General features: G+C 46.0%; 3 protein-coding genes and 1 long non-coding RNA gene across 5 annotated transcripts; 2 read left to right on the forward strand and 2 right to left on the reverse strand.

Annotated features, from left to right (window-relative positions):
• The first annotated feature begins 1,191 nt into the window (after positions 1-1,191).
• On the forward strand, positions 1,192-18,059 carry VDAC2 (voltage dependent anion channel 2). Of its 2 annotated transcripts, none has more exons than XM_020888896.2 (10): positions 1,192-1,216; positions 1,648-1,702; positions 2,780-2,848; positions 3,659-3,708; positions 8,927-9,079; positions 9,167-9,219; positions 10,249-10,476; positions 11,443-11,593; positions 16,215-16,272; positions 17,501-18,059. In XM_020888896.2, the coding sequence occupies exons 2-10, from the start codon at positions 1,672-1,674 to the stop codon at positions 17,590-17,592; spliced, it is 885 nt and encodes a 294-aa protein (XP_020744555.1). In that variant the 5' UTR covers positions 1,192-1,216; positions 1,648-1,671; the 3' UTR covers positions 17,593-18,059. The 2 variants fall into 2 exon arrangements, with proteins under 2 accessions (XP_020744555.1, XP_020744553.1); XM_020888894.2 differs by lacking the exon at positions 1,192-1,216 and adding an exon at positions 1,288-1,444.
• LOC110134403 (6-pyruvoyl tetrahydrobiopterin synthase) lies at positions 14,206-14,956 on the reverse strand. Its single transcript, XM_070470889.1, has one exon. The coding sequence runs from the start codon at positions 14,886-14,888 to the stop codon at positions 14,451-14,453; it is 438 nt and encodes a 145-aa protein (XP_070326990.1). The 5' UTR covers positions 14,889-14,956; the 3' UTR covers positions 14,206-14,450.
• A 2,126-nt stretch (positions 18,060-20,185) lies between the features above and the next one.
• COMTD1 (catechol-O-methyltransferase domain containing 1) lies at positions 20,186-22,264 on the reverse strand. Its single transcript, XM_020888926.2, has 7 exons — positions 22,049-22,264; positions 21,776-21,903; positions 21,428-21,533; positions 21,221-21,339; positions 21,073-21,127; positions 20,686-20,819; positions 20,186-20,438 (listed from the first exon to the last, which is right to left on the reverse strand). The coding sequence occupies exons 1-7, from the start codon at positions 22,140-22,142 to the stop codon at positions 20,286-20,288; spliced, it is 789 nt and encodes a 262-aa protein (XP_020744585.2). The 5' UTR covers positions 22,143-22,264; the 3' UTR covers positions 20,186-20,285.
• A 2,739-nt stretch (positions 22,265-25,003) lies between these two features.
• LOC139035928 (uncharacterized) lies at positions 25,004-27,050 on the forward strand. The gene is made up of 3 exons (XR_011488579.1): positions 25,004-25,083; positions 25,859-26,153; positions 26,859-27,050. It is a non-coding gene; the product is annotated as an uncharacterized lncRNA (long non-coding RNA).
• The last annotated feature ends 589 nt before the right edge of the window (positions 27,051-27,639 follow it).

Consider the following 27,639-nt stretch of genomic DNA (forward strand, 5'->3'; position numbering starts at 1 on the left):
CTAACCCTATACAATGAGTAATCCCAACCACAACGAAGCAAGATTGCTGGCTGGGGTTGCTCTGGGAGGGAAATCCAACAGCCTGCAGCTTTTTATTCAGGTTTACATTGTGGAAGCCTATCTAATTATCCTTTTTCCCTGGTTTAGGAGGATATGGAACCTTGGCAGCATTTGAGCAGAGGTGACTTTCAGAGCCAGAATCCGGGAAGGAAAAAAAGTCTTTGCTTATAGTCTATGGTTGCTAATGGCTATTAAAGGCCACTTCATCTCATTTAAATTTAAAAGAAGCTGGGGTACAGAGGGGATAAATTGCTGATAGTTGCGATAGATTCCGAAGCCTAAACTTACTCTACTTACATCTCATTAGACGGTTCATTTTTTCTTATTCCCTTGGTTCTCCCACTCTTCTTGCACACCCAGTGAACTTGAGTGCAGCGTTCTAATGCTTGGTCAGCATGTTTCCTAAAACTTCCAGCAGGAGTGACTCATTAAAACATCTTCAGTTCTCTGAGCGTGTAAGGCAATCGCACCTCTAACCGGGACAGGAGCGGCAGAAAAGGAACCCTAGGGCCTTAACCCGGGTGGGGGCGGGGGATCGAGGCAAGGCGGGGCACCCCGAGACAGGCTCAAGTTTGTTCAGGGAGGGGCAGCCCAAGAGATCTTCTCAGGTCGAGCCCGGCTCAGCAGGGCAATTACACCGAGGTGGGAGGCGGGACAAGGATAGGGAGTGCCCGAGGGGCAGGAGGTGCGCCTGTGCTCACTCCATTCTCTCAGGGCCGGGAGGCAGACAGGGGTTCTCAGAAGCTCACGCTGCACACGCTCAGTGTAAAAGAGGTAGTGCTCAGCTGACTCCTTCCTAGACTGGGGATTGGCTCTGCAGGGTGTGCTAACCACAGGGGAGAAAGGCAGTTGGAGAGACGTACGTGACCGGGGGGTGTGCAGCCGCGCCCAGTCGCGCCGAGCCCCGCGCAGGCACGCGCCTGACGCCCCGCCCCGCCCGTGACGTGCGCGCGCGGGGCCTCCACCCCATCCCCCACCCGCGCGTTACCCCCCGCGCTGCCTCCGCCGTTCCCCGCCCCCTCGCCTCTGGAGCTGCCCTCGTCGCTGCCTGACCCGAGGTCCGGCAGCTTCTACTTTTCCGGCCCCCGCCGAGGGACCGAGGCGGCCCACCCCACGGGAACGGGTGCGCTTGGGACACGTGGTCGTTTCGGAGCAGGTTGGAGTGAGCAGCGGGCGGCGCTGCGGGGACAGGCGCGGCGGACAGCCCCAGGGGTAGCGGCAGGGTCCTGGCGGGGGGAGGACAGGGTTGCGGCGGGCGGAACGGTGTCTCCTTCACTTCGCCCTCCAGCCGCGGCTGCTGCAGCCTGACACCTAGCGAGCCGAGCGGCCTCAGCTGCTAGCGGAGCGGCAGCGGCGCCTTCCCTCCCCCCCCGGAGACCACCAGGTACCACCACGCCCGCCTCACTCGGACCCTGGGCCTAGGCCCCGGCGGCCAAGCAGGACGCCTGAGTCGGACTCGGGGTCGGCCCTGACTCCCTAAGATGGCCGCGCTGCCCCGCGGCCCCTCTTCCCGAAGTCTGAGACCCCCTTCTGGCCCCTCGATTCGCTTTTGACCCCCGCTGACCGCACTTCTTGTCCCTCCCTCAGATCACCTCTCCCCTCGGCCTCGCCATGGCGACCTACGGACAGAGCTGCGCGCGGCGTAAGTCGAGTGGGGTTCTCTGCGGGGTGGGGCGGCGGTGTCCTGGCAGCCGAAGCCTGTTGACCAGAAAACCTCAGCTTCTTTCCTCTTATCTCTCCAAGGGCTTGTAAACTCACCCCTTTCGGTAGCCAGTCCGCTGTCTGACTTCCCTGGCTCTACGGAGGAGGGTGTGAGTGGCATGGATTTCGGATAGGGGGACTAGGCCTGGGGAGTTGGTCTGTGGCCACATTCACCTTCAGTTTTTGGACGTGCGTTTGATCAACTCGGAAGCAAAAAGTTATTAATTGTCGGATTCAGCCTTTGGAGGATTGGGCTGGTCACTTTTTTAGAGGAAGTAGTAACCCTCCTTCTGAGAGCGCAAGGTCATTACATGTGCACCTAAGGGCGTGGACGTGCTATGTAGAATGAATGAGCTGGTGTGGCCAGCTCAGATTGCTTGCCCTTAAGCCTCATCGCATTGGCCTATTACTTGAGTGTCATATTAATATGTTTAAAGTGTATTGGTTGTTTAGTTGATGCAGACGCTTGAATTAAACATAGATAGCTGCATTTTTTTTTAAGTTCCAAAGTTTAGGTTGCCCAAATATGAATTACTTTTTTCTTTCCATTCTAGAATATTGTTTTGGCCTCAGTGCGGATACTAAAGGATGAATGGGGGAGGGAAGGGGACATGTCTTAGTATTTTTTTTATCTCATTTGGTTAAATTGGCCCATTCCAGCCAATTTTGGCAGATATATCTTTACGTATAGGTATATATCTGTATGTGTTCAATTTTTTTGTATTAGTCCTGTCCTAGGAAGTGAGGTTATAAGCACTGTGTAAATTTAGGAATAGAAAGTCTGGAGGGAGTTTCCCAAGTTTGTATAGTTACTTAACTGTTACTCTCCATTTTAGAAATAAGCGCTTTGGTGCTGATATCTCCCTCATGGAGTTTTGATGTAGTTTTATTGTAGCTTCTAGTGGTTTCAAAACCAAGTTGGCCTGTTCGGATTTAGTGATAGCAGTGGGTCCTAAGCTAGTTTTTGGACAGACTGGGAGAACAAGGACATTAACACAGGAATGTTTCTTCCCACCAGCAATGTGTATTCCTCCATCATATGCTGACCTTGGCAAAGCTGCCAGAGATATTTTCAACAAAGGATTTGGTAAGAACTGTTTAAAAAATTTTAGATTAGAAGTGAAAATGTGTAAGTTTGGACTGCTTGGTGAAATTAATAATTTCTTCAGATAACTTTTCTGGTGAAAAAGTACTGTAACAATCTACATTCCCCCTTCATCCCAGTTTTCTCCATTGTTTCATTCTTTAGTTCAAGAAATTTATTTTTAAGGAAAAAAAAAAATTTATGCTTTTATTTAGTTTCAGTGATACAGTTTAGGTCTTGGTTGACTAGAATTATGTTGTTTTTTTTTTTTTTTACTGTTTTTGGCTTTTATGGTGGTGACTCCTAAAGGATTATGGGGGTTTTCAAATAAATTTGGGTTTTCTTGAAGATATTGTTCCATACCTCAGCGTCCCTATCCTTTAACTTTTTTTGAAGTTGTTTAGATTATTAATTCCAAAGTGCGGTATGCCTTTGGGACAAATGTTGTAAATGCCTGTATTATTATAAGTTGTTGACAGTTCTTGTATTTAAATTAAATTGATTGATCTGATATTTAGGTTTGAAAAGCTTTCTTTAGTACGTGCTTTATTAAAAATGATTTGAAAGCCTTTTTGAGGGTGGGTGCCAAATACACATCGACACACTAGGCAAAGCTTCCTGGAGATGTTCTGTCCTTTACATGTTAGTTTATAGAATAATTAAAATTGTTTTCATTTAAATACTGTATATTAACACATATTTACCTTCCTCTAAATGTGTGGTTTTTTTTTTTTTTTTATGTAGAGTCAGCCATTGGTGTGCATCTTTTTGTACAAAAGAATCATTTTGTTCTTTTTTGCTTTCTACTTGAAGGTTTTGGGTTGGTGAAACTGGATGTGAAAACAAAGTCCTGCAGCGGCGTGGTGAGTGTTAGGTATTTGATAAGTAGTGACAAACTTCTGTGTAACTTTTCAGCACATAAAATAGTCATAACTGAAAGATGTCTACCCATTTTATTTTAAAGAAGATAATTTCATTTTAAAAGAATTTTATCTTGATTTATTTTGGCTTTAGATAATGATTTCTGATTTTCATGTGTTTTGCCATGCACAAGAAATTCAGAAAAGACACTTAGTCTTGTGGTATTCTGTTTACTCAGTAAGATTGCAAGCCTGAAGGTAGGAAACTTGTTACACTTTTTTTGTGACCCATTTAATACCTTTGAAAAGCATTCAGGGAGACTTATTGTTGGTCCACTGGCTGAAACTTCATGTTCGCAGTGCAGGGGGCCTGGGTTTGATCCCTGGTCAGGGAACTAGATCCCACATGCCACAATTAAAGGATTCCCCATGCTGTAACTAAAAAGAGGATCTTGTATGCTGCAGCTGAGACCCAACACAGGCAAATGAATAGATAAATATCTTTTGAAAAAAGGAAAATTACTTAAGAGTCATGGGCTTCAGAGATAAATCCACTAACCTATGGTCACCTTATCTTCGACAAAGGAGGCAAGGATATACAATGGGAAAAAAGACAACCTCTTTAACAAGTGGTGCTGGGAAAACTGGTCAACCACCTGTAAAAGAATGAAACTAGAACACTTTATAACACCATACACAAAAATAAACTCAAAATGGATTAAAGATCTAAATGTAAGACCAGAAACTATAAAACTCCTAGAGGAGAACATAGGCAAAACACTCTCCGACATAAATCACAGCAGGATCCTCTATGACCCACATCCCAGAATTTTAGAAATAAAAGCAAAAATAAACAAATGGGACCTAATGAAACTTAAAAGCTTTTGCACAACAAAGGAAACTATAAGCAAGGTGAAAAGACAGCCCTCAGATTGGGAGAAAATAATAGCAAACGAAGCAACAGACAAAGGATTAATCTCAAAAATATACAAGCAACTCCTCCAGCTCAACTCCAGAAAAATAAATGACCCAATCAAAAAATGGGCCAAAGAACTAAACAGACATTTCTCCAAGGAAGACATACAGATGGCTAACAAACATATGAAAAGATGCTCAACATCACTCATTATCAGAGAAATGCAAATCAAAACCACAATGAGGTACCATTACACGCCAGTCAGGATGGCTGCTATCCAAAAGTCTACAAGCAATAAATGCTGGAGAGGGTGTGGAGAAAAGGGAACCCTCTTACACTGTTGGTGGGAATGCAAATTAGTACAGCCACTATGGAAAACAGTGTGGAGATTTCTTAAAAAGCTGGAAATAGAACTGCCATATGACCCAGCAATCCCACTTCTGGGCATACACACCAAGGAAACCAGATCTGAAAGAGACACTTGCACCCCAATGTTCATCGCAGCACTGTTTATAATAGCCAGGACATGGAAGCAACCTAGATGCCCATCAGCAGACGAATGGATAAGGAAGCTGTAGTACATATACACCATGGAATATTACTCAGCCATTAAAAAGAATTCATTTGAATCAGTTCTAATGAGATGGATGAAACTGGAGCCCATTATACAGAGTGAAGTAAGCCAGAAAGATAAAGACCATTACAGTATACTAACACATATATATGGAATTTAGAAAGATGGTAACGATAACCCTATATGCAAAACAGGAAAAGAGACACAGATGTATAGAACAGACTTTTGGACTCTGTGGGAGAAGGCGAGGGTGGGATGTGTCAAGAGAACAGCATCGAAACATGTGTATTATCTAGGGTGAAACAGATCGCCAGCCCAGGTTGGATGCATGAGACAAGTGCTCAGGCCTGGTGCACTGGGAAGACCCAGAGGGATCGGGTGGAGAGGGAGGTGGGAGGGGGGACCGGGATGGGGAATACATGGAAATCCATGGCTAATTCATTTCAATGTATGACAAAAACCACTGCAATGATGTAAAGTAATTAGCCTCCAACTAATAAAAATAAATGGAAAAATAAAAAAAATAAAAAGTCATGGGCTTAAAAATACTCAATAACTTTTAATTTGAGTATAATAATTATTTATATAGTGGTCATAATCTAGCAGCCCTCCTTAGGGGGAAATTTCCACTTGTGTTTTGTGAATTTAGAGAGTCTTAAATTTGAGTATTTTTAAAAAGGTTAATATTTTGATAATTGGATGTCTTGATTCTGCCTAACAAACTCCCTCAAAGAGAGTAAAGTAAAATTAAATTTTGTGTAATTTTTTTTTCTCCTAAATTTTTTTGAGATTCTTTAGGGGATGAATATAGTGTGTGCATGTTGAATGTTATTATTTTGATAAATTCTTTCTATAGTTAACTCCCTTAGTGTATGCAATTGGTATTTACTTAAATTAATAATTTTGTAGTTTCTTTTTTTTTTTTTTAATTTTGTAGTTTCTTAATGCCTAGATTTGGATTTCTGGGGTTTTATATTGGTCACATCTGTTTGGTTTGTTTGGTCAGAAAGGAAGCCTGAGTATTCATTGTGGATGAGTGACTTACTAGCTCAGGGTAACAGGTTACAGAGAGCAGTGACTTGGTGTTTGTGTTCACTCTAAACTTGTTGGCTCCTTTTAAACAAGTTGCTGAAACACAAAAACCCTTCTTAAAAAAAGTAGAAGAATCAGTTCTAGTGTTTAAAATTTTACCTGCTGGCTGAAGGGACAAAAATCAACTTTAAACTGGGGAATAATCAGAGCAGTATATCTAGTACTAGATTGTTTGATAAATCAAAATCTTTGAAACAAAGGGCTTATGGTGGACAGGAATTTTATGAGATTAGACTTAACATGAGGGTTTATAGAAGCTTGATTAGATACAGTATGTTTTAATTTACATTTAATGTATGTAATTCAAAAACATTCTACTGATCTTAAAATAGGTACCTGGCCCCAAGTAGTCCCATTAATGCCTGGTTCTGTTTTCCCACCTGAATTGCAAAGATGTCAGGGTTACCCCAGAATGTAGAAGCCTAAGTGTCTTCATGAGGAGTGAAAGATACAAGCTTTGCTGGTGGTATCATCTGACCCAATTCTGATCCCAGATCATAGTGTGATCTTCGTTTTCTGTCTTGAGCACTCCTAGACTTTTACTCAGCATGTATATAAGCTCAGTTTATGGGCTGTTGGGTGGCAGTGGGTGGGACCTCAAGAATCATTAATCATTGTCATTCAGGGTTAGAACACAGCTCCGTATATTTTACATTGTTTTAATAATGTATTCCTTTCGTGTTCAGTTCAGTCGCTCAGTCATGTCCGACTATTTGCAACCCCATGAACCGCAGCACGCCAGGCCTCCCTGTCCATCACCAACTCCTGGAGTCCCAAACCCAAACCCATGTCCATTGAGTTGGTGATGCCATCCAACCATCTCATCCTCTGTCATCCCCTTCTCCTACCCTCAATCTTTCCCAGCATCAGGGTCTTTTCCAGTGAGTCAGCTCTTCGCATCAGCTGGCCAAAGTATTGGAGTTTCAGCTTCAACATCAGTCCTTCCAGTGAACACCCGGGACTGATCTCCTTTAGGATGGACTGGTTGGATCTCCTGCAGTCCAAGGGGCTCTCAAGAGTCTTCTGCAACACCACAGTTCAAAAGCATCAATTCTTCTGCACTCAGCCTTCTTTATAGTCCAACTGTCACACCCATACATGACCACTGGAAAAGCCATAGCCTTGACTAGACAGACCTTTGTTGACAAAGGAATGTCTCTGCTTTTTAATATGCTTTTTAATACCCTTTTGTGTAGAGCATGTGAAAATACACAAAACTTTCACAGAATCAGACCCATTTAATCCTCCAGAGGTAGGAGGTTTAAACTTTTTAAAGTTACGATATCTGAGACCTGGAAAAGTGTCTTCCTTAGTGTTACTCATTTAGTAAATACCAGCCAGAATTTGATATCAGGACTCCTAATTTTACATCCAATGTTCTTTGCTAACACAATCTGGTGCTTTTTACTATGAGCATTGAGTGCCAAGCTTTGACTCAGTTTCTATTAATGAAAGCAGCTAATTTCAGGAGATAGTGTATAAGACCTAAAGAATTGAGTCTGTGTCACTGCAGAGCAGCAGTTACACAAATGATGTTTTGTAAGTGAAAGATGATTGCTCTTTTCTCTGATGGATACAGTTTTGGATATTTCCTCATTCTGCAAGTATCACAATTTCAGGTTGAAATCCTCTTATCTCTTAAAAGTTCAGATCCATTTTTAAATTTGGCTTTCCCATATAGAGTATAACATTGGTAGTCAAATTAGAACCCTCAAGGCATTTTAATATTTTATCTTGGAAGAGTTCAACTGCTTGCCTGTATATTATGCTCATAAAGATTAGATTTCTGGATTATATGTAGCAGATTTTAAATTTCAGATAAGCTCTTTCCATATTATACCTTCCTTTTCAGTTGGTGTACAGTTAGGGATTGGCAGGTTACTTACATTTGCTACAAACAGAAGATTATATGATATATTTCAAATTAGTCACTGCACAGATTTTTCTCTAATGATCATCTGTTCTACAGAGTATAGTTAATATGAACCAGTTATAGGGAATTTCCTTCCACCAATTTTTTTTTTTTTTGAAAATGTGAAACATGATTGGAAAGGCATAGAACCTGATGAAGACCGTGTCAGAAAAACAGAATATTGAGGTTACCAAAGAATTGAAAACTGTTTGTGTCATAGATTCTTTGAGTGGAGTGCTTTCCTTTTAGGGATTTTCAAGGGACCGTTTCATAGTAAATTGTGTGTAAACTGATTTTAATGGAGGGAGTCTATGATTAGCCATACTGACCTATTTAGTGTTTCATTGAATATCAGGTAGATTGGAAGCAGTTCTAAAATATCCATTCACTATCCCTTTGCCCCCAGTGATTTTTTTTTTTAAACTCAGAGTCACTTTAGCAGAAATTTCCTTAAAAACGTCATAGTTTGTTGTCCACTTGAGAATCATATTCAAGTAACTTTTGATCCATTGGTTGAAAATGTCAGTGGTAACAAGATGGTAGTCAGTAATTAACAGGCTAGTTTGTCACTCTTGTATTTACTCAGTAGCAGGGGGTTAGGAGTGTTTGGGAAGCTAGAAAAAGGGATTCGTGAATCACTAAGGGTTTCAGCAAGGTTGTGTAAGTTAGAAAGTTTATTACCGTAGGCTTACAAGAAAGTTCCTGAACTTGTTTATTGTCTTGTTAGGAATTCTCAACATCTGGTTCATCTAATACAGACACTGGTAAAGTTACTGGGACCTTGGAGACCAAATATAAATGGTGTGAGTATGGTCTGACTTTCACAGAAAAGTGGAACACTGATAACACTCTGGGAACAGAAATCGCTATTGAAGACCAGGTAACATTTTGAAAATGTGCTTTAATATTATTTTTGTGTTTCAAGAAAGAAATAAACTGAAAACAAATTCTTTTTCTCTTGAAATAGATTTGCCAAGGTTTGAAACTGACATTTGATACCACCTTTTCACCAAACACAGGGTAAGCACGGGCATTTTTGTCTGCTTTAAGTTTAAAGCTTTCTTCAGTGTATTTAAGGAAGGTGCACATTCAGATATCTTGTGTTGGCAAATTTCTGTTTCTCCCTTTGGAGTGTGAGCAGTATGGTTCTTGGCTTGCCTTCAGCTATTTGCCTTTTATCATTGTGGCACTAACTTAGAATGAACATTATTTATTTTTAAATAGGTTTTTGTGACTGATTGCAGCTCTGCAAAGCATTCTTCGTATAGTGGTGGCAATCTAGTCACCCCAGGTGCCTTTGTCTTTTAGTTTATTGAGCTGTGGGTTTTTTTTTTTCCTCTTTTTTTAGTTTCTTATGATTATCCTGCTACCTGTTTGGAGGCATACCTTAGAGATATTGGAAGTTTAGTTCCAAATCACCGTAGTAAAGTGAATATTGTGAAAAAGCAAGTCTTCCGGATTTTCTAGTTTCCCAGTGCATATAAAAGTTCCTTTTACACTAGATTATTGACTAGTAAGTGTAAAATAGCATTATATTGGGGGAAAAACAATATACATACCTTAATTTGGATGGCATCACTGACTCGATGGACTTGAGTTTGAGGAAATTCTGGCGTGTTGCAGTTCATGGGGTCGCAAAGAGTCAGACATGACTGAGCGACTGAACTGATACCTTAATTAACTTAAAATGCCAACCTTCATCTGAGTCTTCAGTAGTAACATCAAAAGATCGGTGACCACAGATCACTGTTACAAACATAGTAATAATAAAAATGTTTGAAATGTGAGAATTACCAAGACGTCACACAGAGGCACAAAGTGAACAAATGCTATTGGAAAAAAACATCAACAGATTTGCTTGATGCAGGATTGCTGTAAACCCTTAATATGCGTGTGTGTGGGGAAGCACTATAAAGTGAACTTCAATAAAACAATGAAGTATGTCTCTACTCCCCATTATAATGAGATTCATGTAAATCTGTTTTGTACCCTCTGACTGTAAATCTTTCTTAGTGGCTTCAGTTTTAAGTCAGTCTGTTCTTTTTCTAGAAAGAAAAGTGGTAAAATCAAGTCATCTTACAAGAGGGAATGTATAAACCTTGGTTGTGATGTTGACTTTGATTTTGCTGGACCTGCAATCCATGGTTCGGCTGTCTTCGGTTATGAGGGCTGGCTTGCTGGGTACCAGATGACCTTTGACAGTGCCAAATCAAAGCTGACAAGGAATAACTTTGCAGTGGGCTACAGGACTGGGGACTTCCAGCTACACACTAATGTGTGAGTATTTCTTTTTTGAGTTATGATGTGGGACCTCAGTGGTGTTGCTGTCTCCTGTTATCTCTGAATCTTGGTACAACCTAAAGGAGTTCTCTTAACATAAAAAGATCATCTTTGGGCATTTCTTGAATGCGCTCCCAGAAGTGTATAGAAATGTTATTTTGTATAAAAAAATATTACTCTGAATTTTAGTGCTGAGAGAGTGAATGTTCATTTCACATGAGGCTTGATGTGCTTGGGATTTTTGGAAGGGACTAAGACAGGGTCTCCTTGGTGGTCTGGTGGTTAGGATTTGGCACTTTCACTGCCATGGCCTGAGTTCAGTCCCTGGGCGGGGACCTGAGATCCCTCAAGCTGCACAGTGTGGCCAGGGGAAAAAAAAGCTAAGATACTGCCAAATTGTAGTAGTGCTTTCATTTAATTGTGATGTGTAAGGTGCTCATTTGATAGGATTGCCTAAAGTGTATAGCGTTTTTTCTTAACCCAAAGTAAATGTATATGTGGAAAGGACTTAAAGAATTTTTTTCCCTTACAAAAATGATGCATTGGTATGTAACAGAAGTAAAATAAGAAAACCAAAATTGTCCGCAATCCCACCACCTAGATGTATAATTTTTGTTAACTATTAATGCTTTGATGTTTCACCTTTTTATATGTGTGTATATAAAAATACATGTCAGAAAGACTGTTTCATAATCTTCACTACATTAATGTATTATGATCATTTTCCTATAGCGTTATGTATTCTTAGTGATTGTTAGTGGCTGCGTGGTAATTCTGCTGAATGGATATACCATGATTTATTTGACCAATTCGTGTTTTTAAAACTGTAAAGTTTTCAGTGAAACACTAGAGACCCATGTAAGCAATGGCTTTTATTTAAATGTAATGCTATAGTGTCAGCCATGTGCCTTAGACATTATTACATTGTCTAGTCTAGATTGACTAATTTAAAATATCTCATAGCAATGATGGTACAGAATTTGGAGGATCAATTTATCAGAAAGTATGTGAAGATCTTGACACTTCAGTAAACCTTGCCTGGACATCAGGAACCAACTGCACTCGCTTTGGAATTGCAGCTAAATATCAATTGGATCCCACTGCTTCCATTTCTGTAAGTACTCTTGTGGGCTTAGAATGGGATTTTCATTGTGGGACTTAATCTTTGGATATATTATGTGTTGAAAATTGTAACTGTGGTTCACTGACTTCCCAGTTTATACACAGGTTGAGATAAGAGCTTTGAATGCTGGTTTTCCTGTGGAGATGGTGTTAGATGTTTGATGTCCAGGCCACAGCAGTGTGTTTTAATTAACCTCAAAGCTACTGAAGTAGTACAAAAAGTCAGTGTTGGTCGCTCAGTTGTGTCTGACCCTCCGCGACCCCATGGACTGTAGCCCTCAGGTCCTTTGTCCATGGGATTCTCCAGGCAAGAATACTGTTGCCATTCCTTTCTCCAGGGGATCTTCCTGACCTCGGAATTAAACCCAGATCTCCTGCATTGCCGGCAGATTCTTCACTGTCTGAGCCACCCCGGAAGCCCACTGAAGAGTGTAGATGATAACCGTGAGGCCCAGTCCTGTCCAGGCCCGGGGAAGCCAGTGTTTTGGGCCCTGGGAAGTTATCATTCTTGTTGGGAACTAATAGTATTATGTTACTTTGTGTCTGACCTTAATAGTTCACAAAATATCTTCTGATTTGATCTGAGCAGCCAGTGGTACACATGCTGTTTTGCAGGTGAAGAAACTAAAGCTTAGAGAGGAGAAGGACTTAGTCCACTGCTAGGGAGGGAAAAAAGAAGGGATAGTACAGGACTGGACATGCAAGTACATTGAAAGACATGCAAGTCTTTCAATTTCCCTCCTGCCTAGGGTGTCCAGGTAGCTCATTTTGCTTTGCCTGGGACTATCCCAGCTTTAGCACTAGAAGTCCTATGGGAAGTTCCTCCCCTTTATCTCAGGTTAATTGAGTTGCATGGCCACCTTAGTCCTGTGCTTGGACTCCTGCTGTTTCTTCCTTCAGTCATAGTGGATTGTGGTAGGAGGGAGTGCAGTGTCTGAGGGTGTGGAGCACTGGCTCCAATTTCAGGCAGGTCAGCAACTATTCTGTGTGTTGGTTGGTTACAGGTCAGGCACTGTTTGTACTGGAATGAGAATTAAACCTTCATGAGAGTTACTTCTGTTACATAAAATGATGTTCATTCCTGGGGCAATATGTTTTAATAATTTAGGCAATTAAGTTTTAACTCCATTCTTGTTTCTTAGCAGAGGTGTTATCAGGGAGAATGAGAAGCACCCAGAATGCTTCTCCCATTGGCAAACCAGGGATTAATCATTTATTTTCCCCTTCTCTGTTTCTAACTACACCTTAGCAAGTAAAACCCTCAGGATTCACACTATGCTGTGGTAGCTGCATTGCTGTTCTTTTCAAATGTATGTCTCTGGCACCCTCACAGGTTTAATATCAGCAGAAGATGCAACTCTTTTACAGTCTAAAATGGGAAGAAGGCAGCTTGGGACTTGTGTATCAGTGAATGACTTCTGAGGATTAATTTGGAAATGTATTTAGCATATCCCACCTAAGTTGTGCTGCTATTACCATAATCAAGCATCACCCCTGAAGCATTGCATAATGCTCCATAAGTTTTGTGGTTGATTCCTAAAATAGTAGGAGCTATTTTATTGTCTGGGCTCTTGATTTGTTTGGCAGGCTTCCCAAGAGGCGCAGTGGTAAAGAATCCGCCTGCTAATGCAGGAGATGCAAGTTTGACCCCTGGGTTGTGAAGACCCCCTGAAGAAGGGAAGGGCAACCCACTCCAGTATTCTCACCTAGAAAAATCCCATGGACAGGAGCTGGGTGGGCTGCAGTCCACAGGGTCACAAAGAGTTGGACACGAGTGAACTGCTCAGCACACTTGATTCATTTGGCACAAGATGGTTACTGGTCGGCATTTCTTCCTTAGATAACTAACTCACATGGTCATTGGAGGCTCATGAAGACTTGGCTCTAGTGCCAAGTGAGTACAAGTGTCATTTATGTGACTTTTGCCTGTATGTTATCATTTCTCGTTTGGGCTGTTACAATACATTGCAAAAAAAGTGTAGATGTCAAATTATTTCCAAGTCTCTTTAGATCCCAGAGACTGCTTGTTACCTTTTTGTTTAGCACTCAAAATGCTGAAGAGCAAAGGCACCTGACTAGGTAGCCAGGCCGTTGGAGATTGGGATGAGATGATCCCACTACAGCCATAGGCCTCTGGTGTGGCTTTAATGGTCGGAGAAGTGGGGAGAACGGAGCTAGAAGCTTCTGACCGTGTCTTGCTCTGCGGAATTCTCGTAGCCTTTGAAAGTCTGTGACTAAAATCCTAAAATAGTGGAATTGTACAGGGCGGGTAGGGATCTGCACTGGTCAGCAGTGCTCCGTTGGAACATCTTCTGAAGTACAGTCTAGTTATATGCAGCCAGGACCTATGTTTGTTCATGAGAAGTGTGGGAAAGTGAGGTAAAGAAGTTGTAGTCAGTCTGTTTCTTCAGAGGAAGTGCTTATCATTTGGAGGTTTAGAGCATGCATGGTTTAGATTCTTAAGGAATACCCTTGAAAGTAGTGTGTCATAGCCACAAATTTAAACTATACACATGCCATATTTTGAAGGTGGTGTGTATGTCATATTGTGTAGTTAGCCTGGTAAACTTCAATTACTCACATAATGGTGTGGTTTTGTTGTGTTAGATTCACCAAGAACAATTTTTTTTTTTTTTGCTGAAGTGATTTTAATCTATAGATGAACAACTCTTTAAATGATACTCAGAATACATTACAAACTTGGTTTTAAATTAGATTTGAGTCTAGAACAGGACTCACTCACAGTGATTCCAGAACACAATGTGGAAGTGCAACAGTTAGGTGATGACTTCTTAATTGTTCAAGGGGATAAAGATCTTCAAATATGGATGGAAATTAATCTCTAGGAGTTATTCTCCTTTATAGACCACAATATTATTGTCAGTTTCATATATTTTTACTTTATAAAGAACTCCCACAGGAAGAAATTTCTGGAGGTTTTCCCAGATATATACGGCTACATTTTCCGTTGTGCTTACAATGTCTGCAAAATATGGCACATCTAGATCCAGATTCTTATGATCAAGGGGCTTCATAATCGCCTCCTCCATACACTCCTTGAGGTCAGTCAAATTCATGACCATTCCTGTAACAGGATCAATCTCTCCATGTACTGTCACCACAACTTTATAATTGTGCCCATGGCCATTTGGGTTGTTGCACTTCCCAAATAATTTCAAGTTTTCTTCATTACTAAGAGATTTGCTGTGCAGGCGGTGGGTCGCGCTGAAGGAGACGAGGCGGGACATTCGCGCCCGCCGGCGAGGGCCCGACCCTGCCCCGTTCATGGCTCTGCAAGCCCCCGACCCGGCCGGCGTCCCCACCCCTCGGCCCGCCGCCAGCCTACCAAGAACAATTTTTATGAGAGTACTTAGGCTTTTGTATTCTGTGAACAATTTTAGGGTCTGTAGGTACATCATCAAAGATAGCAAGAGTTTTGTGTCCTGCTTACAATTGAGTTTAGTAGATAAGAATTAAGTGGGGCCTGGTTTTTGCTTCAGTTCAGTTCAGTTGCTCTGTCGTGTCCGGCTCTGCAACCCCATGGACTGCAGCATGCCAGGCTTCCCTGTCCATCACCAGCTCCTGGAGCCTACTCAAACTCATGTCCATCACGTCAGTGATGCCATCCAGCCATCTCTTCCTGTGTTGTCCCCTTCTGCCTTCAATCTTTGCCAGCATCAGGGTCTTTTCCAGTGAGTCAGTTCTTCACATCAGGTGGCCAAGGTATTGGAGCTTCAGTGTCAGTCCTTCCAATGAATATTCAGGACTGATATCCTTTAGGATTGACTGGTTGGATCTCCTTGCAGTCCAAGGGACTCAAGACTCTTCTCCAACACCATAGTTCAAAAGCATCAATACTTCTGCACTCAGCTTTCTTTATAGTCCAACTCTCACATCCATACATGACTACTGGGAAAAAAAGCTGTGGTTTTTATAGCTTTTACTAGGCATAGCTTTGTGAGGCGTGGGTTGGTGGTGGCCTGCTGCAGGGTCGAGGGCATTGACCTTTTGAAGGTCAATGTGCGTGCATAGGACCTTTTGAAGGAGGTCGCTATTATTTTCATTTCCTCCACCTTGGTTTGGTCTTGGGTCAAGCAACAGGGAGGGAACACAGCCCCACCCATCAATAGAAAATTGAATTAAAGATTTACTGAACATGGCCCACCCATCAGAACAAAACCCAGTTTCCCCCTGAGTCAGTTTCTTTCAGGAAGCTTCCATAAGCCTCTTATCCTTATCCATCAGAGGGCAGACAGAATGAAAACCACCATCACAGAAAACTAACCAAACTGATCACATGGACCACAGCCATGTCTTGCTCAAGAAAACGTTGAGCCATGCCATGTAGGGCCACCCAAGACGGATAGGTTATGGCGGAGAGTTCTGACAAGATGTGGTCCACTGGAGAAGGGAATGGCAAACCACTTGAGTATCCTTGCCTTGAGAACCCTGTGAAGTTAGAAAAGGTTTTTGCTTAACTTAATACAATATTAAATTTTATTATCTCACATGGAAAAGTGAACATGTCATGATTGTATGATAGGGAAATACCTAGGGCCTTTGTGTCTCCATTCAAAAATTTGTCTTACATTTGTTTTTGCATTTTATCTTAGGCAAAAGTCAACAACTCTAGTTTAATTGGAGTGGGCTATACTCAAACTCTGAGGCCTGGTAAGTTTTAAGGATTGTTCTGATGGTATTTTCAAAATCAGTTTTCATTTCTCAGCTTCTTTTATAAAACTTTCAAACATACAGAAGAGTTGACAAAAGTACAATGAACACATGTTTACCTTTTGCTACAATATTTTCTTCTTCTTTTTTTTAATGCTGGGCCATTTGGAAGTTGACATTTCCCTAAATGGTTTAGCGTGCAAACATTGTCCTTCATAAGCACAAGACTGGTTATTTACTTTCTTCGCTTGTACCTGAAATGTCTTGTAGTAATTTTTATCTCTCCAGTCGTTGTTCACTGATTGCTTTGGTCATTTGATCTCTAGAGTCTCATTTACTTTACATAATAATTTGAGCCTTGCTTGTTTTCCAAAGCAGTACTTCTTTAATACCAGGGTGCATGAATCACTTTGGGAATCTTATTAGAATACATAGATCTGGGGTATGGGGTTCTGTCTTTCTAATAAGCTCTTAGGTGATGCCAGTGTCACTGGCTCTTGAACCAGCATTTGAATAGCAAGGTTCTGAAGCACTTGGAACTTTTCCCGATACTTTGACTATTCTGAAACCTGAAGAAAAGAATGGTGCCACGAACACTCATCTTCCCTACATTGACCAGTTACTAACATTTACCGTGTTTGTTTTCTCCCTCCTTGTCTGTATACATAATCCTTTTCTCTTTTTTACCCACATATTCTTACAAATTAAATGTATATTTTGCAAACATACAGACACATCAGCCCTAGCATACATATGAGAGTAAGGCATTTTTAACTGCATCACTTTAAAGATGTCATAACTACAATACTATTTTCACAGCTAAAGAAATGAAGAGTTTAAAATAATACCTAATATATAGTCAATATGCAGATCTCCCTACTTGTCCCAAAGTGTGTCTTAGTTGTAGCTTTTTCTTTTCTGGGGTCCAAATTGTCTTTTAGTCTGGATAGTGTATTGAACATGATTGAATTTTCTAGAGCCATTTTTGTTTTTTTTTTTTCACACTGTTTGAGCTTGATACACATTTTCATGCTCTGTGACTTGATACTTCCCTTGCTCAGGACCGAGCCACGTGAACTGTCTGTTCTCTCGGGTACTCCCAAGTGCCCTCTGGTGGCTGGCACTGTAGGTCATCCGACATGCCGAGAAAAAGTGACAGGCTGTGAGGTGACTGCTGACTCCCATGAGGTGTTGCAGGTACATGATGCTTGTCTGCTTTTGTTTACAGGTGTGAAGCTTACACTGTCTGCCCTGGTAGATGGGAAGAGCATTAATGCTGGAGGCCACAAACTTGGGCTTGCCCTGGAATTGGAGGCTTAATTCAGCTGAAAGAAACCTCTGGAAATGGGTATCAGAAGATTTGGCCTTAATATATTTCCAGTGTGACCAGCAGGCTTCCCCCCGCCACCCCCCTGAAGGTGATCAAAACAAAGGATGATCTAAACAAGAGCTGTATTTTAAATATTTAGACAGTTACTTGTTAGCTGGTTTCTAGTTGAATTGGTTGTCTATCTAGTTACCAATACTGCAGTCATGCAGTCACCTATACATTATTTAAATGTATTTAACTGTTAAATGTGCTACCCACCAATAATGAAATAGACATTTATGAAAACTGTGCAGTTGTGTGCATGTTTGTTTTTATGTTCCTTTTAACATTGAATATTGCCGTTGAATGAGATGAATCAGTGGATGTCTTAAGGTTAAAATTTTTTGTTCAACCATCATTAGAATTACTTTTGGTATCCTGAAACATTACAAATTATGAATAAAATGAGTATACATTATTAATGACTCCAGGTATTTGCAGAGTTAAAAACTTGGCAGCTAGGGTCAAATATTCCTGGTAGTATACTTAGCTAGTATACTTAGTATACTTTACTTCTCCAGTGAGCATTCGTTTTGCTCTTTTTATAAATCTGTGCCACAGAGTCCTCTGACTTGAGAATAACTCCATAAAATGTTTAGACTACAGTATAAGAAGAAGATACATGACTTCATATCTTCAGTTTGTAAATGTGTATAAAATTACATTGGATCATTATTAACTCCAGGAAGGATTAGTGAGTAAGTGATGAAGAAAGAGAAATGAAGGGATGGTGCTGAAGGTTGTATATACACACCATACCCCCTTGGGCTATTGCTATGGAAATGATCCAAGCCCTAGTTAGGTGGGATGGGACTAGGCGTAGGGAAGTGGAATAAGGAGTAGACAGTGGCAATACCCAGACAGTCTATATGGGCCCCAGTGAGAGGTCTAACTCATTTCTTTCCAGGTAGACACTGAAAAGCTTGGGCCCAAGTTTGTGACCAGAGTGGCTTCAAGCTAGGTGGCCATTGGCCTTAATCTAAACTTGAACTGAATGATAGCAATTAATAGATGATTCTGGTTGGAAAAGTAGGAAAGAGGAATTTTGATGGGAGGAGAGTTGGAACAATATCATTGAAGGTTAGAGAAGAGTTTGGTTCAGCACATTCATAATACTAGATTTGTGGTATAGTTTGTCGTCAGAGAACAAATAAGAAAATGTAGTACTTGGACTCATTATCCAAAAAGTGATCATGCTGAAAATTTCCAGGTCAAGAAGACTCTGATAAGAGAAACCCAGATAAGCTGTCCACACAGATGGAATGTGGGGCACAGAGATCCCTCTGATTTTACTGTTTGTCCTAAGGGACTGGCTGGAATGGCCCACTGTATAAAACACAAACTTAATGGCAGTAAGTTGGGATCTGAACCAGTTTGTTTTGAGTCAGGACCTATTGCTAGGAAAGAAGAAAAACAAGAAAAGTCTGTGCAAGCTAGATATGAAAGTGTCTATACTTAAGAGTAAAATGGACCTGTTCACCCATGTGCATCCTAGTATGCTTTTATGATTGGGAGAGAGGAAGATAGGTTTTCAACCAGGTTCCTAAGGGTTGTCTGAAATGCAGGGTATATCCGAGACGCCAAAGGGTTATGAAAGTTGTCAGCTGTGGGCTCATGGGGCTCCTGTGGCCTTAGTTTCTAGCCTCTTCCAGGTTTACTTCTACTTCAGGGCTAATGTGGTGGCAAAACCCAATTGTATTCTAGGTTGAGGCTATTTCTGCATGAGGCAATTTTAGTGCAAAGAACACTTCATATATGAGCCTGATCTTCATTTGTGGTGTAGAGGTTAGATCTTCCTACAGATTGGTGAGGTGTAAACAGGTTTAAACCAGAAGAGTGAAGCACCTGGCTCCCTCTCCCCTGCAGCTTACATAGGCTTATGGAAAATGTAACATTCTCTTTGTTTGCCTCTGGGGAACTTGTTAAAAATTGCCTCCTACCTATTGGACTGTCTGCTTCACACCTCTGGCCAGTGATCCCATGTCTCACGTTCCTCCAGGACTTCGGGGAGGACAATATATATACTCCAGTAACCCTGAGGCCCTCAGTCTAAGTCAAGTGGCCTGGTCTCAGGTGATGTTGACCAGGGCCTCTACTGCAGAGGTGAAGCCAGGTTCAGTTTTGTGAAGACGTGGGCACATGGCTAGCAGAATTGGTGTAGCCTACAACAGTACAGTGCAAGGACCCTTTCCTGCCACCGGATGCCAATTTGTTCTCTACTAGTGTCCTGGATTCATTGAACAGGAACTTCATTCACTTGCTTCTCATAGGAAGAGATGTAAAGAGGGAGTCCAAGAGGCCTCTATCAATCTTCCAGCCCTTAGGTCCCCTGGAGGTAAATCTCCATAAGGATCTGGGGTTTCTAACCAGTTGCATGTGGGCGGGTCAGTTAAAACTTGGTATCTTGCCTCCAGTCAGCTGGAAGCTCCTGTGGTGCCAGAGGGTCCTCAGGAGTGTGCCAGGGAGGGGATGAATATCTGTGGCCGCAAGGTTCCCTTTTGGTGAAGAAGTGGCCTTCCCTCCCTGCACCACTGAAGCACAAGATCGTGTCCCAGGCCTCACTTTATTGTCAGATTCAAAGCAGGCGCGGAATGGCTGGGGTTCCCAGGGCCCCTCCCTTGATGCCACTCACTAAGGGCCAGCCCTAGATCTTGAAGGCTAAGGTGAGGCCGTCGCCCAGGGGCAGGAGGCTGATGTGGACCCTGGCATCCCGCAGAATGCGCTCGTTCAGGTTTCGAACACGCTGGGCCGCCTTGTCCTGCGGTTTAGGCTGCAACACCTCTCCCTGACACAGGACCTGCGGAGGGGCGGGGCACTGTGGGGGCGGGGCCTGGGGAGCCTGCGCAGGGCGCGGGGAGAGCGCTGGAGACCTCGGACCTGAGCAGGGCAGAATGGAAAGCCCGGGAGCTTGGTTGGAATCCCTGAGGGAGGAGCTTAAGCCCCTGTATTGGGCGGGGCTTTGGAGCACCAGCGAGGAGAAGCCTGAGGAAAAGATGCACCCAGCCCAAGAGGGTCTCTTCTACCCCCCTGGGGCTGCCCCTTACACTGAGCACAGCGAGGACACCTCCGGGTCGCAGCAGCTGCAGACACCGCTCATAGTAGGCGGTGTAGTTTTCCTTATCGGCGTCCACCACGGCGACGTCGAAGGTGCCGGCCTCGCCCGCGGCCAGGAGCTCGTCTTGCGGGGGAGGAGGGGCAGAGGCGGCTGAGTCCGCAGGCCCCAGCAGCCAGCAGCCCCCGCCCAGGCCGGCCCAGGCGCTGTGGCCATTCAGGTACTCGAGGGCGCCGGCCTGCCACCCTGCGTGTGGCCGCGGACCGGGTGGCGGGGGGCTGTCACTGCCCAAGCCCGCCTGGCGGACCGGGTCACTGGCTCGCGCCGGGTGGTCCCATTAGGGAAATGGCGCCCAGGCCCTTTCCACTCCGTTGCTCACCCAGGGTCTCCAGGGCGGGCTTCAACCGAAGGTCGATTTTGTGCTCCTCTTCAGCCTGCAGGAGTGGGGTCAGAGTCAGCATGTCCCTTCTCCCGGACCTGGGAGTGGTAGAGCTCCAGCGGCCTGACGAGGTGTGTGGGACACTTACCTGCCTCCACAGGGGACGCCCCAGCTCGGGGGGCCCTGCGTCCACCTCGCAGGTCACCACGCACCCGGCCGGGGGAAGGGCCAAAGCCAACGCTAGGGCTGAGTAGCCTGTGAAAGTGCCTGGGGAAACGGACACGGACAGGCTCAGACCAGAGTAGGGGGACACCTCGGTGACGCCAGTCCCCGGTGTCCCCGACCGTGTGCCTACCCAGGTCCAGTGCCTTCTTGGCCTTGATGAGGCGAGCCAGGTTGGCCAAGAGCTGGGCCTGCTCACGGGTCATCATGGAATCCCCCTGCGGCTGCTCCAGGGTCAGCTGCGTCGGGGGAGGAGAGGCTCGCACTAGCTGTGCCAGTCACCCCTCTGTGCCCCAAGTTTAGAGCCTCAGGGGCGTGGCTATGGGCGTGGCTCAAGGGCAAACCCTCAGAACGCCTACTGTGCCCGCCTGGGGAGCCCGGAAGCCCAGAAAGGGACATAGCCGCAGCCCAAGGTCACACGGCCACGTGGGTCCCTCCCTGCCCGAGCTGGGCGCCCAGTCCCGCTCCCGGCCCTGCTGACCAGCCGCAGGCTCCGCAGCGCCGGGTGCTCCCGCATGGAACGGCTCAGCAGATACTGCCACAGGGGGTTGTCCTCAGGGGGCAGCAGGCTCTTCTCTCGCCGGGATCGCCAAGGAGGGAACCATCTCCCTGTAGGGGAGGGGTGGTGCCGGGTCAGGGCCTGGGTCTCCAGAGTGCCAGGGGTTAGCCTCAGCCGCAGTCAGCCTCGCTTCTGCGCCCGCCCGCCTCCCCGCGAGGCCTTTGCCTAGGGTACCGAAAGCCCGGCGCTACTTACCCAGGAAGAGGCCGCTGGCGAAGGCAGCGCCCAATGCGGCCGAGCCCAGGGCCAGAGCGGCGGGCACAGAGATTCGGGACACTGGCTGGGTCATGGTGCGGGCTGGAGGCAGCTGGCGCCCAGGTCACTTGCGCTGGGGCTACTGGGACCGCCGCAAGACCCGCGGGCCCTCGCAGCTCCGCCTTGCCGGGGCAGTGTCCTCGGAGCCGCGGTCTCGACCACCATCTGGCGGCCACATGGCCTTACTGCAAGCCCCCGCCCCGAGGGGTTCTGGTGTCATCTGGTGGCCGTTTAAGCAACTGCGCCGGGCAGGGAGGAAGCACTACATCGGGTGTCTGGGTTTCTCCCTCCCGACGCCAGAGGTCTAGGGGCCTAAGTCCCAGAGGAAAATTTGAAGCGGCTCAGATAGTAGAGTCTGCCTGCAATGCAGGAGACCCGGGTTCGATCCCTGGGTTCGGAAGATCAAGGAAATGGCAACCCACTTACAGTAATCTTGCCTGGAAAATCCCATGGATGTAGGAGCCTGGCAGGTACAGTTCATGTAGAGTTCATGGGGTCGCAAAGAGTCGGACATGACTGAGCGACTTCACTTTCACTTTCTGGCCATGCTTCTTCCTCATCGCTACGGTTTTTTTCTGAGAACCCTTTGGGGCATATGTGAGTGGGTGAATAGACTGTCGGTATAATCGGATAGTAACAGGTACAAAATGATAGAAATCAAAGGAGCCCTGGGAGTGACTGAGAGAATCAAAGGAGGCCTCTTGGGGGAGGTCACCAAGGATGTCAGGTTGAAGGAGTGTTTATCTGGGGGGGACACAACCGTATGAGGGGTTCAGGAGCCCTGGGGCAGGTCTGGTTGATGGGGTGCTGAGACAATATCCTTAGCTAAAATCCTGGGTGCCAGCTGGACTTGGGTATGAGATCTTGGACCCATCAGTCTCTCTGAGCTTGTTTTTCCTTTGTGTAAAACTGGGACCACAGTCTTAACGTTAATGACACTAGATCGCACAGCCTGGCACACAGTAGGTGCTCCAGAAATGGCAGCCATGGTTATGGTCACAGGTTGGAGGGAAGACATCTTGAGGAGGGGACGTCAGAGGGCAGGTGAGTCCCCCTTGCAGGTCTGTTCAGCAGGGATGCAGGGACGCTGTCCGCTGAACAGCGATGAGAACACCTGCTGTGTGCCGAATGGGGTGGGCCAATGAGAGAAGCTGTCCTGGCTTGTGTTCATGACGCTGAGCTCAGAGATCACAGGACACAGGGAACTGGTGAGCAATCCCAGCTTAACAATTTCCTCTTCTGTAAAATGGGGTTCTTGATAGTGCCAACCCCCTGGGGGTGGGGGTGGAGAAGTGAAGTGAAAAAATCCAGGTGAAGGATTCACACAGAGCCTGGCACCTACTGGGCTATAAGTGTTACATTTAAATGAGTCAGATTCCATCGGCCTCTGCTCCAAGGCTGTCCCCTGACACCAGCCCTTCAGAAAACACACTGGGCAGACTGGAGCTCCGCTGCGGGGAGCTTCCCAGGCGAGGCTCGGTCCAGCAAGGCTCAGAGACCGGCTTGCTCCGGGTCTGGTGCGGGGGCGGCTTGACTGAAGCTGAAGACCAGGGCGAACTGGGAGCCCAGAGCCCAGAACTGACTCTAGCTGTGGGAGCCCGGGCACGTGGGTAGGCCAGAGGAGTGGAGGGCGGGATCGCCTTGCAGACCCAAGGGTGGGGCTGATCCTTTAACCAATCAGCCCGCCGCACCCCCCCCCCCCCCGCAGCCCCCGCCCTCGGGGAAGGGTTCAAAGGAGGAGCCTGTTGTCTAGGTGCCGAGTGGGTTCGAGTCAGCCCTCCTAGCTCCTCCCAGTTCTCCCCAGTTCCCAGTCTCCAGGCAAGCGGCCTGCTGGGAAGGGTAGGGCGTTTCCCCTTGCCTTTTGATCTTTTGCATCCCGCTTGTCCCCATAAATGTTTCTCTGACCTGACTATTCTCCCCGTTGAGGACCGAGACCACTGTTCTCTCCCGCGCCGCCCGCTCCTAGCTGAGCACACAGCAAGTGCTAAATAAATGCTCTCTGAATACCGAGCTGGGGACGCCTCCGGCTCCCGGCTGTCGGAACTGCCTGTCAGGACGGTGCAAATAGTAACAGTGAGGGGCGTTTCACTGAGCACCAGGCACTATCATCCAGCTTCCTTGTGAGGCTGCGATATTATTCCCATTTTCTGGAGGAGAAGACCAAAGTTCAGAGAGACTACTTCTCCACACTTACTTCCCCAGCCCTGATTTGTTAACCCCTCTGACCCCCTGGCGGGAGGGGGTCACACAGTGAGCTCTTTTGACCCAGAGGAAACCAGACTCCCAAGAAGAGCTTTCCTGGCACCTCCACTGAGGCCTTTCCACCAAACCAGGTGGCACCGGGGCCCTGGGCTCAGCCTGGCTTGCAAACCCTCACTCTCCTTCCTGTCTGGGGGTCTGGGTTTGGGCAACCCCCCAGTTCACACCAGAGCCTCCCTTCCCGAGCCTGGCTTCAGACCGGAGCCTGTGGAGGTGGGGGGCAGCCGGGGAGGGGAGGCATGTCACCATATATCCCCGTCAGATTAAAAAACTAATTTGAAAAGATTAATGTATTCCATTCTTGTTACGCTGGCTCTGATACCTCTGGGCCTGCGGCTGCTCTGCCTCCTGATTATTGAATTTTTATGGCCTGGTAATTAATTGCAGATTCCCTGTTTTGTTCTATTTCTTTTTCTCTGACATTTTAATTTCAACAAAAAGCAGTGGTCTCCATGCAGGTTCTCTCTGGAGATCCTAATGGTCTATAAAACAGAATGACTTATAGACGTGGCACCCACTTCAGTTGGCGAGCGATTGTTTGAAACCTTGCTGATCACGCAAAATTTAATTTTTCCACCTCCCTCCCCCAGTCGCTACTCATTTCTTGTCTCTTCCATTACAGTGCCCGTATCTCAGCTCACAATGAGGGGAGCAAAGTGTCGTCTCCGAAACTGTTACAGTGCCTTTTCCTTGAAGACCAGGGGGCTAAAGACAAAGTAGGTTTCGGTTACTTTCCTTGGAGGTGGCCCCAGTGGTGGCGGTGGGAGCTGGGCCTCCCCAGAGGGCCACATGGATGTGGGCAGCTGCCTCCAGGGTGAGGGAGAGGGAGGGTCTTTTCTGCCTCTCTCAGTTGCCCTTTTGGCCGAGTGCAACTGCCGCATTAGGCACCAAGGCACCCATAGGCTCATGAGGGCAGGGAGGATGGGTGCCCATATGTGCCGTCAGGTCCACACCAGGAAATCAAGGGGTTTGACCCCTGCCAAATTCTTAGCCAGACTGGGTCACTGGAAACAGCTGTTCACAAAGACAGATCTGGAAGAGGCTCCTGCACTCCTCCATCTCCCGGCCCTGCTAACATCACAGAGGCTGGGCACCTTCCCCTAGGGACCCCCAGGACTGGGCAGAGCAGGAGCAGAAGAGTAAGGTCATGGAATCAAGTTGGGCCTAAAGGATTGGAAATTCAGGTATCTTCATGGGTCAGGCAGGCGGGCAAGCGGAGGGCGGCGGGGGGCAGTAGGGACCGTGGCCCTCCAGAACTCACGCCCCATCAGAAGGCGTGGTGGCCACTCAGCCCCAGCCAGCACGGCCATGTGGAAGGCAGTGCGCGTTGCGGCCGGAGCTTCTGATTTTTCAAAAGAGGTTGGAAATCTGGCTTTTAACGTGAAACCTCACAATTTGAAACATTTGGGTTAGATTTTTTTTTTTTTTTTGAAGCTCCATGTCAGCTGAACTGAATACATCTTTGATCTTCGTGTCTGATCTGGCCCACAGGACAACTGTTTCCTCTGATTTGGAGCACAGATCAGAGACATGAGGACACAGAAGTGGATTCTGTTGGGACCGCAAAGGCCTCGCTGGCCGGCTGATGGCCCCCAGTCCCATGACCCTGCCCCAGGAATCCTCCTTCCACCCGTGGACGCTTCAGCCCTCTTCCTGCCCTCGTGGGCTCCTCCCCAGCAGCCGTGGTCTCCCGGAGGTGGTGCCTGTGGGCCTCTGTCTGGGGCTTGCTGTCTTTAGGCCTCCTCTTCACAGAGAAGCTTGTGGCCTGGAGTCCGACCACAGCTGGGTGAGTGATGCTGAGCTTTTCACCTAAGACTTTGAGGGGCAGTGACTCTATAAGTGACTTCAAAAGCCCCCAGAGTCCGTGTGACTCCACGGACTCTGCGGGCTGTGGTGGGTCGGGTGGGCTGATGCAGACAGACCACGAGTCAGGGGCCTCTGGGGCCCCATGGCCTATTCCTACCTCCTCTGAGTTGAGATGCTGTGGAGCCAGTGCTGGGAGTGCTCTAGCCTCTTATGCCCGTTTCCTCACTTGGACAGGCCGAATGGGAAGTGACTGCATGGGCTTCAGAGTCAGAGGGTCTTGGGTTCAAATGCTGCTTGGTCCACCACTCACTTTGTGTCTGTCTGAGTTCAGAGTTTTTCAGCTAGAAAAATGGGCATGACCCTTCTGTCTTAGTGTTCTGTGCTGTGTAATGAACTATCACACACCGGGTGACTTTAAAAAGCACGCCATTTTTAATCTCATGGTTCTGTAGGTCAGGAGTCAGGCTAGGCCAGGCTGATCCTCTGCTCGGGGTCTTACCATGTGGAAGGCAAGGTGGCATCTGTGGGTACAGCTCTGCTTGGGCTCTGGGCCCTCCTTCAAGGTCTCCAGTTCTTGGCCAAATTTAGTCCCTTCTCACAAAACCCCTCCGTTACAAGACCAGCAAAGGCACCTCGAATACTTCTGGTGCTTCAGCTCATTCTGCCTTCCTTTTCTACTTTTCAGGGTTCACGTGATTCCTGCGGACCCATCCAGCTCATCCAGGATAATCTCTTCATTTCAAGGTGAGCTGGTTAGTGACTGTAGTTCCATCTGCAAAGTCCTCCTTGCTGCTCATGATGATGACCATGAGAATGATGGTGGTGGTGGAGATGATGAGAGGATGGCAAAATTCAGCACAACCTCTAACCTCTCAGAGTTGTTGTAATGATTAAAATACCCCTACTTAGTTCTCTGCCCTCCTTCCTTGAGAACCATGGTGTTAGGTTTTTAAATACTGAGGCATATAAGTGGCAGAGCCAGGATGTGAACCTGTCCCCATCTCAGCTGCACCACTGGGCCCAAGTTCAGAGCTCTGGGGTGTTCACTGAGTTCTCTTGAGAGGCTTCCACCATGTGCCAGGGATTGACCTGTGATCCGGCACTTGGGTATCTCTGGGAGTCCCCAGTGGATGACAGGTGTGTGTTTCATGGTGTTACCTGCTTCTTTCTTTCTGAGGGATGGCTGAGGTGCCACTATCACAACCATTCCTGGGCATCATGACTTTTGCCGGACACCTCAGCTGATCCTCAGGAGCCGCCCTAGTGGTGAAGACTTCATGGAATCCTTTTGAGAAACAGCAAAGTCAAGTCCCCCTGCAGTTCTTCTGTGTTCACCTTGAAATGGTGGCCTATGTCGTGAGTCCTTTCTTCCCTAAATTAAGACAAATACACATGTCCCAGATGCCCCTGCAGGCATGGGACCTGGTACCCACAATCAAATGTACTGCACAGGACTCACATGCAAA

Source organism: Odocoileus virginianus, chromosome 7 (genome assembly GCF_023699985.2).
Source record: "Odocoileus virginianus isolate 20LAN1187 ecotype Illinois chromosome 7, Ovbor_1.2, whole genome shotgun sequence".
Taxonomy (NCBI): Eukaryota; Metazoa; Chordata; class Mammalia; order Artiodactyla; family Cervidae; genus Odocoileus; species Odocoileus virginianus.